At 38.5% G+C, this 12,046-nt stretch overlaps 1 protein-coding gene across 2 annotated transcripts in view; it reads right to left on the reverse strand.

Annotated features, from left to right (window-relative positions):
* Positions 1-815: 815 nt before the first annotated feature.
* The window catches only part of PTPRE (protein tyrosine phosphatase receptor type E), a 36,721-nt gene continuing 25,490 nt past the window's right edge, over positions 816-12,046 (reverse strand). For both annotated transcript variants that reach the window (XM_048507027.1, XM_048507028.1), the window contains exons 10-18: positions 9,543-9,678; positions 8,904-9,053; positions 8,059-8,152; positions 7,752-7,828; positions 6,224-6,358; positions 5,262-5,387; positions 4,844-4,995; positions 3,985-4,120; positions 816-2,005 (exon numbers count right to left, since the gene is read on the reverse strand). In XM_048507027.1, the coding sequence (XP_048362984.1) occupies positions 1,931-2,005; positions 3,985-4,120; positions 4,844-4,995; positions 5,262-5,387; positions 6,224-6,358; positions 7,752-7,828; positions 8,059-8,152; positions 8,904-9,053; positions 9,543-9,678 (1,081 nt within the window). In that variant the 3' untranslated portion in view covers positions 816-1,930. The remainder of the gene's footprint in view (positions 2,006-3,984; positions 4,121-4,843; positions 4,996-5,261; positions 5,388-6,223; positions 6,359-7,751; positions 7,829-8,058; positions 8,153-8,903; positions 9,054-9,542; positions 9,679-12,046) is intronic.

The following is a 12,046-nucleotide window of genomic DNA, read 5'->3' on the forward strand; positions in this document are numbered from 1 at the left end:
AAACAGTTTTGTATATATATTTTAAAAGCTTGTTTTATCATATATTTTGAATATAGAGTTCTGCTAGTGAAATAAGTTGGAAGTTTATTGATTACAAAAGAAATGGGATATGGGTAGATGGGAATGAAGAGCTCCTTTAGAATTTTGAGGAAGGAAAAGCAGGAGATGTGGTTAAGGAATGTCAACTGAGAGGAAAACTGGAAAAAAATGACAGTGAAAATGTCTGGCTGAGGAGTAATGAAATCCTGGGGAACTGGAAAAATGAATAGTACTGAATAGAAAGTTACAGTCAGTAGTTTAATATATTTAGTTATCAAAATTTGGTACATTTCATTTGGTCAACTGAGAGGAATATGTGATGGAGGCCCTAAAATACTTTCATTTTTGTTATCCAGCACTCCAGTTCAAGATGTGAAAAAACCATCTACTTGCTCAGGTTTTAGTAGTAATTTAAGTATAAATATTGTATTTTTAAAATCATATGTGGCTACTTTTAAATGAAACTGATAATGCGCATCTTACTAAACCTCCACCTATATTCCCCACGTACCAACGAACTGTGCTAAAATGATTTGGCCTTAAATTAGGACTTTAGTCTGAGTAAATCTGATATTGCTACTCAGAGTGGTAGCAGCATTAAAGGAAGCAGAGGTAGGTGGGAAAGTAGGGGTTAGACCAGGGGTCTGCAAACTGCGGCTCTGGAGCCGCATGCGGCTCTTTCAGCCTTATACTGCAGCTCCGCGTGGCCTGGAGGTCGGAAGGTAGCATGGGCGTGTCCCTCCAGAGCAGCGCTGGAAGGAAAGGTGAGTGGAGGGGCCGAACCGGAGGCGGTTCCGTGTAGAGCCGCCTCTCTGGCTCGGTAGATCTTTGGGGCCGTGGAAAATGGGTCCAAATGGCTCTCTGGGTGGTAAAGGTTGCAGACCTTTGGGTTAGACAGCTAAGCACCCTACATAGACCCCACTATCTCAGTAAAACATACAGTAACAGAGCAAGGTGCCAAACATTCACCATAGTTAGTTTAATTAAACCATGATTTCATGTAAAATTTGAAATGAACCACTGTGACCACTGAGTAGAACTTGCTTCAAATGAAATAACTGTTAATAAGTGTGAATTTTGGTTTTAGCATACCTACTTTAATTCATCTGCTTTATAAACTTTAGGGGTGATTTTATGAGTTAGTGAGAGTTAAGCTTTAGAAATGAAGGCTACTGTGGTACAGGTGTTTAGGGAAAATATAGTGATCCAACGAAAAGGTAAGCAAGTCCTATTAATTTCAACAAGACAGGTTTACATTCTCCTTGAAGTCAGTGAGACTTCACTGTACCTAACAAAGAAAAGATTGTGCCCTGATTGTGCCCATGTTCTCTGGGATAGTTGTACATGGTCATGTGTTAGGTGAAACTATTTACGGTACAGTGTTATTCAGAGTTACTGTAGTCTAAGTCCACAGAGTTCAGTGGGTTTAGACTGGAATAATTCTGTATAGGTTTGCGCTGTTAAATATTCTGAACCTTTTTTCCACACATACCACCCCCACCCCCATGGATATACAGTTCACTTTTGCAAACACTTTTGGTGAAGGTGCCATTTCACCACTGAGCATCTTGATCAACATGAATGAACATGTACTTAAAAAGTTAAAATTCTTTCACTTAGCTTTTCATTCTCTCCCCCCACCACTACTTCTTATCTACCAAAAGCTGAGTAGAGGGTTTTAAATATTTTTGAAAGGTATCTACACATATTCATTTAAATCAAGGCGCAAAAATCTATTTAAATATATCTGAGACATTCAGAGCAAAACAAACATGATAATATGTACATTAAGAGTTAAAAATCAATATGTGTGTGTATATATATATATATAAATTAACATGATTTACAAATCTCTGTACAGTTGATTAAATAAAAAATAAGGCAGGAATTTTCACTTGAAATTAGCATAATCAGAAAATATATCAATGAAATCTTGTACCACTTTGTAGCAAAATTCATACTGTTCCTAAAAAAGAACAAAAACAGATTACATTTACTTTGACATAATTATCTCTAAATTAGAATATACCCAATGAAGTACACTTGACTTTAATACCTAATTTATCATAAAATGTAAATCATGTAATATTAACATTTTTACAAAACCTGCTTGATTGCTTCATATATATCTCATATGTATATTTTTATCCCTTAGGACATATAGCAGTTCTGTAGAAGTATGTCTATGATTGAGGCCTAGAGAAACATGATTGAAATCTTCCTCCCCAGAACTGCCACTTTGCCAAGGACACCTATGCAAATGCTATTACAGCTGAGAGAAAAAAATGTAGAATATCCATTAGAAGAAGAAGAAGAGTTTGGATTTATATCCCCCCTTTCTCTTCTGTAGGAGACTCAAAGGGGCTTAAAATCTCCTTGCCCTTCCCCCCTCACAACAAACACCCTGTGAGGTAGGTGGGGCTGAGAGAGCTCTGAGAAGCTGTGACTAGCCCAAGGTCACCCAGCTGGCGTGTGTGGGAGTGTACAGGCTAATCTGAATTCCCCAGATAAGCCTCCACAGCTGATCTATCTGCCAATTTTGCATCAGGTTTGTCGCTAACATTTAGCAGGCACATATCAAATCCTTTTGTTCCTTACTTTAATCACCCAGGTCAAATTTGATCCTCAGAATTGGTTACTTAACCTTCCAAGTGGCAAAATGACCCCAGTCTTCCACACAGCACTGATATAAATCAATAAACACAGCCTTTCCAAGGAGCTTCAGTGCATATTTCCAGAACTTGCTTATCAGCATCGCGCTGCTGCAATTCAACCTGTGCCTTCAAACCGAAAGGCATGAGCCTGACCATGTGGATCCAAAGACTGGATCAGAAAACTTGTAAGTGAACTGGGAATCAATTCAGTTTGAGAGTTAGGTAATTCTCAGATGTTTTCTTTGCCTTGTTTCCTTTCGTTGTTCATTTCATCCAGAGTTTTACTTTTGAACCAAAAGCCCCACTGGCTCCTTTTAAAGACCGAGCACAACAGAAGCAGCATCCCAGTTCTTCCAGTGCATGTTAACTAGCTGTTCAGTTTCCCCATGCATCTCTAGAGAGCTGTCCACCACAATCCAGTGGCTTTTGGGTAATCTACAATCACTTTGGCCTGATCTGATTACACAACCTTTCCACCATTTTGAGCTGCCTTCTTTTATGGAAGTGAGGCTATGTCATCAATACTGATTACGACACACACACACCCTCCCAAGCTACAGGCAGGGCTCTGTAAATTTTCCCAAGCTCTTCTGGATGCTAGGGAACCACCCTTTCAGTTATCCAGGAGCAGCAATGGCACAGTGGTTAAGAGCAGGTGTACTCTGAGCTGTGGAGGCTTATCTGGGGAATTCAGATTAGCCTGTGCACTCCCACGCAAGCCAGCTGGGTGACCTTGGGCTAGTCACAGCTTTTCGGAGCTCGGAGGTGACTTCTTTTTTGTCTAATCCTATATACTGGGCATTTTGGAAGAGTTTTGTTCAGCTTCCATTTCACTTTTGTTTTCTACTGCAGAGTGAGATGCCTAGCACCTGACTGCAGAAACAGGGTTATCCAAACTGGAAGGGGCAGCCCCCTAGCATCCAGGAGAGCCTGAAAAAATTACACAGTCTTGTGTGTAGCATAGGGGCGTGACCTAACCAGTATGGATGACATAGCTCTACTGCAGTAGAATGTTTAATTTGTATAATTTATCAATGTAATGCAGGTTTTTTTCTTGCTATGGGATTTGGATAACAGTGTAGAATTCTGCTTTTTTCTAGTTTACAAAACCCTGGGTTTGGCAAGCAACAATCAGAGAATTATATTTCTGAAGTACTGAAGTACTGATTAAAAGAGCACCTCATTAGAAGAAGCTTCATTACATTCACTTAAGAGTAGAAAATTTTTTTGCTCACTTGAGATACCAGACCCCCTTCCTTTTTGACAGTGATTCTGCTAGTAAATAACATACCAGTGTTTGCACCATATGTGGTCTCTGCAGCCGTAAACTCTTCACAGCTTGAAAAACATCTAAAAGCCCTTCAGCTTTTACTCGTTCCAAAATATTACTGAGTGCTATGAATGTTCCTGTTCTTCCAGCTCCAGCACTACAAGACAAATATATTTCATTGCTTTATGCAGAACAGTGCATTAAAATATATCCAGAATTGTATTCATAATATAGTTACTGTCAATGTAAGTGACTTTAACACAGGAAACTGCTTTAACGAGACAGGTGATTGGACTATCTAGCTCAATACTGTTTACTCTGGCAGCTACTCTCCATGATTGGAAGGCTCCACTCAGACATCCAATTTGACCACTGTTGAATAAAATATGTAAGAATCCACTTTGCACTGTACACCTGAGTGCCACCCTCCCTTTATCATGCAGAGCACAGTGAAAGGAATGGCGATTCACAACTAATTCTAGTTATATGAGTGTAATTGTACGACTTACCTAGTTTCCCTCCCACAAATCCTGTTTCAAACCTGGCTTTTTAATCCCAGTAACTGGAAGGAAAGTTATCTCAATTTAAGCCATGTATCTTTATATGTCTCAGATAACAGAAATACTATTAAAGCACCATTCTACCAACTATCTATGCTAGAGCTGCACTAACAATGGCAATATCCAGACATCTAGAGTTTAGGATTACTCTGCAAAAATGCAGTCTATTAAATACACAATCAAAAGCAGGTAATTAAGTCACTGCATAGGGGATTCTGAACAGCCAAATGAGGGCTGACTGTAGTTCATGTTTGCCCTAATATCAAGAGACAAGCATGTAACATACATGTAACATGTAAAATACAATACAAATATTTTACCTGCAGTGCACTGTAATAGGATGGTTTCCCGTCTGCTGTTGCTGTTTCTGGACAGCTGAAATGAGGTCAATCATTCCTTTACCTTCAGAGGGAATTCCAATTTCAGGCCATCCATGAAAATGAAACTGTCGGACAATTCTGCCCTGCTTTTCCTGATTATTCAAAAGCAAGAAAAAGACAAGATGAACATTCTTTATTTTTTTGATTCCAGCCCTTACACCCATATAGGGCCATTTCCATGTGGGCATATAATAAATAAATTATGCTACTGATCATCAGTAGACAGAGGGTCATAACATCATTTTAACAAAACTTTCCAAGTACATTATATGGAATATTGTTTCAACATAATTTAAACTAAAGATTAAAAAAGAGAACAGCTTGGACTCAAAGTAAATATAAAAGTAATCAACAATACCTGACTGTGTGTAATCAAAAAGTCCCTTATGCTGATACCATCAACAAGTGCTTCACTCTTTATCTCTATGGTAATTGCTCCATATGTAATGGAACCCTCTGATGGCCAATACTGAAAACATTTTTCCTGTAACATAGAGAGGAAAGGCACAGACATTGCTCCCTGAACTTCCAGTTGATAGATACAATAGCCACAACATTAAATAATCAAATATTAATTAAGCCACATTAAACAAGACTAAGGAGCCAATTGGAGCTGTTTTTTAAAGGCTATGATTAAATTTTAACATGATATTGTATGGTTGTTATGTATTTTATTTTTGTTATGATCTGTCCTGAGCTCACCTTTGTGGGAAAGGGCAGATGATGATCATGATTATCAAATGACGACACTTTATGACACTATCACCTTCATCAAGAATATACTCAAGAATGTAAATTTTACAAGGAATGTTTATGTTAGCAGTACCAACATTTCAGAGTATCTTTAGGAGACCATCCTGTTGATACCACCCAGGTTTGGTGAAGTTTGGTTCAGGGGGTCGAAAGTTATGGACCCTCAAAATGTAGCCCCTACTATTAGCTCCCATTGGAAACAATGGAGAATGGGGCACCCTCTTTGGGGGTCCATAACTTTGGACCCCTTGAATCAAACTTTACCAAACTTGGGTGGTATCATCAGGAGTGTCACCTGATGATATCCTGGAAGTTTGGTGCCGCTAGCTTAAAAACTGCGCCCCCTGGCAGCTGACAAAGTAAAAACCCTAAAATATTTTTTAAAATTCAGCTGACTCGTGTATAAGTCGAGGGGGGGAATTTTCAGCACAAAAAATGTGCTGAAAAACTCGACTTATACATGAGTATATACGGTAGTTGAAGTGTGCTAAAGAAACTTCTTACCCTTCAGCCAACTTAAGTATTAATACAGCAGTATATAAAAACATTGGACAAAACCAATCATACTTGCTCTCTTTCCAAAACTTCCGTAAGCATAACAATTGTGTGGCATTTCCACTCCCACACCATTCGCCAGAAATCTTCCACAGTGTGAGGAAGTGGTCCTTGAGTTGCAATAAAGTAATCTTTTTGACGATAGCCCTTCAGACAAAAAAAAGAAGCACAAACGTTATTTGATACCTTGGAGGCTTCAAAGTCAAATTCTTACAGCTCCCTTCAAAGTAATTCTAAATTACCTAGAATATTTGAAGACGAGTTTAGATTTATACCCCATTTTTCTCTACCTTTAAGAAGTCTCAAAACAGCTTATAAACTCCTCCCCTTCGTCTCTCCACAACAGAAACCTTGTGAGGTCGGTGGGGCTAAGAGAGTTCTCCGAGAACCGTGACTAGCCCAAGATCACCCACGAGGCTTCATGTGTAGGAGCAGGGAAACATACCTGGTCCATCAGATTAGTCTGCCACTCATGTGGGAGTGTGGAGAATCAAACCAAGTCTTAATCCTTAATCACTACCCTTTTAGAACACACCTCTTAGAAACAAAGATTTTAAAGATACCATCAATGACTTTAAATAACAGAATAATAATCCTGCAATTAATTATTGTGGCTGAAAAAGAAATGAGGCAGCAATGGCAAGGCACTGGGTGCTATAATGGAATTACCCCCCCCCCCCCAGAACTGGCTTAAATAATTGGTATATATGTATGTGCTAGGCTGAGGAGCTCATGGAACAAAGTTACCATCTGTGGGATTATGACAACACCTCTAAGTCAAAATCCCCCCTAAGTGTAATTATGCCTGTTGTTAAATAATTGAAAAACCAAAAAATTAAGGATTAAGACAAAAGGGTAATCTGAGAAATGGAAATGAGCTTTACTGCTGAGTCCATAAAGGGGCATATTACTGTGTTTCCCCAAAAATAAGACAGTGTCTTATATTAATTTTTGTCCCAAAAATGTGCTATGTCTTATTTTCAGGGGATGTCTTATTTTTTCCGTTTCACAGCTGCATGCTCTGGTATACTGCTCGATGGGCATGCTTTCAAACAAAAACTTTGCTACGTCTTACTTTTGGGGGATGCTTTATATTTAGCACTTCAGCAAAACCTCTACTACGTCTTATTTTCAGGGAAACAGGGTAGTGGAGAGAAGCGTACTTCTTATTTGATTGCAATGTAAGAGCAGCACATTAGGTGGGGATCTATATTTCTGTTTGCCTTTAAGTAGTGGGGAAAAGAGAAAGGAAGTCTTGCTATTTGAAGCCGATCTCCTAAGAATTCAAGGCATGCCTCTCCTTGCAGCAAGGATGTTTGCTTGACTTTTGACTCTGTAACCTAAGTTTCTTTACAATGGCAATTTGATTTCTTTTGTGAACAAGAAGTTAGTTAAAAAAATTAACAGATCATATATTAATGGTAGAACACACGGCATGCACAAACGCAACAATGTTTCTTTCTAATTCAAAACAAAGTTCATTGTTCAAAAGACTTCTAAATCAATGTTAGGTGCATTTCATCCATACTGAAGTACTTACATCTATGAAGGAAGCATTGATATAGTCTGTATACTCCTGACCTCGTTTCATTGAAAGAATCACTCTGTTAAAGTCATCTAAAATACAAAACCACTACATATTAGATTTCTTGGAATACTTAACATTTTACGGTCGATAATACTATGCAAACCATGCCTTTCAGAAACAAATCTATTAAAAAAGCATCTGAATTTCAGTCTAGCAGTGCCACCTGCTGTTGAATATACATATCACTATGCCCTATTAAATATTTTACATAACTAAAACAGAAAATTAACAACTGCGAAATGGGAAATTAACAACTTACATGGGATGATTTGGATAACTCTGGCTTTCTTCATATTAGCTGGCAGATTGCCGGTTCTCATGTTTTCTTTCATTATTCTAACATTTGTTAATTTCTACAGCAAAAAGTGAATATGTAAAATTAATATCCAAGAATGCTAAAACATCTAACAGATTCAAATTCCTTTTTATGGTAATCTTCTGAAAGACTTCTAGTCATCACATTTCATCACAAACCATTCAACTTTTACACCAGCTCTCCTAATTATATGCATACATAAATTAACTGATGTTGGATTCTTGCCGCATATGTTTACCTCCCCCCCCCCCCGCACCCCAATCTCCTGTGCTTTGGTTGATTAGTGGAGATGACTGAAAAAAATGTCCTTAAGAGGTAGGAAACGGACAGGACTGTTTTTTGTACTTTTCCCCACAAATATCAGTTAGTATTGGTATACAAGAGTGGCACAGAGTCCCTGACCATCAATACAACCTTGTGCTCTTGGGGAAGAAAAGAACTACTACTTAAAGAGTATTGGCAATCTCTGCATTCCCTTCTGGAAATTCCCAACGATGTGAGGGAAAATTACTTCTGTTCACGTTAAACTCACTGAAGGATCAGCAGCACACAAAATCCATGAGGACAGACAAAGGCATTGTCAATCTTAACCTAATCTTAACTTAAACTACTTTTAGAACAGATTTTCATTGTACTCCAAGTATCAAGATTTCATATATGGACAATCTGCCCATATCACTAATAATCAAAATCAGGTTTTGTTCTTGCTTTTTAATCTCAAAGAACATATTTTCTGGTTGTTACTGATTTAGTTTGAAACATTTGTAAAAAAAATATTTAATGCTTACTTTAAACTCTTCTTCTAGACCAATTTTGACTAGATTTGGTGTTGCATTGTGTGATGGCTGCAAATGCTTTTCCAAAGAGGACACATCTAGTTCAGTATCACCATAAAGGTAGTATTCAAGTAAGGCTTGATAAATGAAGGAATACTGCATCTGAAAAGAAAAAGCAACCATATTTTTAACCAAGACACTTGCAGCTGCTTTTACCCTGTTTCTCCGAAAATAAGAATAAGACGTAGTAGAGGTTTTGCTGAAGTGCTAAATATAAAACATCCCCCAAAAGTAAGACATAGCAAAGTTTTTGTTTGGAAGCATGCCTGTCGAACAGAACACTAGAGCATGCAGCTGTGGAGCGGAAAAATAAGACATCCCCTGAAAATAAGACATAGCGCATCTTTGGGAGCAAAAATTAACATAAGACACTGTCTTATTTTTGGAGAAACACGGTAGTTACAGGCAATCCAAATAACTGCATCTGGCATATTTTTTTCAGTTTAATGACCTCCTACATTGTTTTGATAAAAAAATAAACAAACAGCCTGTACTTTTATTGTCAGGTAAAAGGAGGCAAATTAACTGGAATATAAATATGGCAGTTGTAATAGACAACTGTACTAATAGGAAATGGATTTATTTACTTACATCAGTCTGAACCATTTGTGGGCGCTGATTACGGATTCTTGCTACAAACTCAAAAACATCCACCTTCTGTTCTGAGTGTATCATGTCAATCATGGCATCTATTACTATGAACGTGCCTGTCCGACCCACGCCAGCACTTTAGAAGAAAAGAAACATGCAGCCTGAGTCAAAGCATACAGAAGGGTTCTGTTTGGTTGTATTCTTTGCCAAAGAATTTTTTACTGTCGCTGTTCTCCCCCAGTCTTTCTTATTCTAATTTAGACTGCAATCTGTATAATAGTGACGACTCACGTACAGTTCCTATCACAAAGTTTGCACTTCACACTGAGGTATTTGAATTTTTCCTAGAAAGTAGTGGAGCAATCCTCAGTAAGTCTACTTAGGATCCTTCGCAGACCTATTCAAGGAAAGGGTTTTTAGGATTTCATTGCACATGTGTTAACTTGCTTCATTACAGTAGATTAACTTGTCATCGCCAATTATGCCCCAGTCTGTTTTTTTACACTAGAACTCAGGAATACTCAACAAAGTTTATGGTCAATTCAGGATTGAAAAAAGGAAGTACTTCTTCACTCAATGAGTGACAGATAGCCGAATCCAAAGGATGTGTGTGCAGCAGGTGGGGACAATGCAGCTGTGTACCTCCAAAGAGATGTTTGGCAGCACAACTGCCATGAAAATCTCCATTCAGGGCAATGACTTATGCCATCCTTTTCGATGGCTAACTCTGTACCCAGAACAGGAGGTGTTTCTGGGTCAAAAGGACTCTGGAAGTTAGCAATACCCTGTGGGAATGCCTCTGCCATCCACATCAGCACAGGCTTCAACAGTAGAGGACCAGCAAAGGGGCAAATGTCCACATTCAGCTGCTGAGGTATCCACTCATGTTGGCATGCATGCCCATTTGGGCGACGCAAGTGGCAGTGATGCTGGTACAGGATATTGCTGCTTCTAATGTGGCTTTGCGCCTCCCCCCCCCTTCCCGGATTGCACAGTTAGCTGTAAAATTCATTCAGTGCCTTCAGTTCCCTTTGCTGCATATATCTTTGCTAAGATTTCACTTTTAGCATTTGAAGGTGTCAGCAATAATACAAGAAAGCTTATGCTTTTAAAAATAAAATTTCTTTTTTCCAGTGCTACAAAACATCTTTTTGTTTTTGGTCCAAAAGACTCACACAGTTACCACATACAGAAACATGAGTTTCTGACATTGGAGCATGCAGGCTATCGCAACTGACACAACCAGAGATAAATATTTTGAACTTGGGTGTAGAATCTATCGTACTATATCACTTCCAAGCTGCTCAAACACTTGAAGGTAATAACATACTACAATAGAGTTCGGTCTACACGACTATTGTTGAATTAAATATTAGACGTGAGAGATGGAACAGCCACTAGAGGGAACCTGGATCCTAGATTTAGTAATCAAAATTATTACTACATCTGATTTTCAGCCTTCCTTCACAGGAAAAGGGCATGGCATCCTGTGCTAGGCATAAACTTTTCTTTTGCATTCTAGCATTTTTTTTCAGCTCAGTTTTTGTTATGGAACCCTATTCCACCAGTCTAAATCATTAACATATGTTCTTTTCCCATTACTATTACATCAGATTTACCATCTAACACTTATCAGTGGTATCTTTTCTTCTGAACAGCATCTTATATTTGGGCTCCATGAAACACATACCTTATTTTTGACTATGATATGGAACTCATCATTTAATTTATGGATCTTTTTTCCCCCTACAATATGAACCAGCTCGCATGTTCCCATTTTTCTCGGTTCCAACAGCTTCTGGCATGTTCTATTACACCGAGGACTGCGGAACTGCTCGCAAAAAAGAATTCATATGGCAAGCTAATTGTGAAAACTTACAAAGATGATTTAATTAATTTGTTGTTGTGACCTGCCCTGAGCCCTAGGGAGATAGGGTGGGATATACATTTGAACTAAATAAATAAATAAAACAGATGTCTAGCAGGGTAACATTGCTGCATACTTCACATGCAGTACTATACTGGAGGCAAAGGGGATGATCGGCTTCAGGGATGAAGGATGTCAAAACTTGTCTATTTCTGGCTGGGCATTAGCATATCCTGGTAAGCAAGGTTGGTGTTTAGGATCAAGACAGAGGATTTAAAAAGAAGAGACTAGCAGACAGGCCCATGTTCCTGCAGGGAGGGATGAGTTTAACTTCTGACATGAAGCTCCTCATGAAGTGCTCCTCTGGAGGGTTCCTAACCTTTTGGGGGATCAGAGGAGACTGATAAAAGAAGGGGAAAGTGGCAAATTCCCATGAATGAGAAAAATGCCATATATTCTTCACTTTGGATCCTCAGGACCAATTTTTACAAAATGAACGTCACTTGAAGCAAGTTTACTATTGTCAGATCTGCATAGATTAGCAATGACAGAAATGCTAGCATTCTGTTTTGTTAAATAACGGTTCTGTTTTTAAACTTTCTAGAAGGTGGCGTTATACAACATTGAGCATGTCAGA

This window comes from Sphaerodactylus townsendi, linkage group LG08, assembly GCF_021028975.2.
Source record: "Sphaerodactylus townsendi isolate TG3544 linkage group LG08, MPM_Stown_v2.3, whole genome shotgun sequence".
NCBI lineage: Eukaryota > Metazoa > Chordata > Lepidosauria > Squamata > Sphaerodactylidae > Sphaerodactylus > Sphaerodactylus townsendi.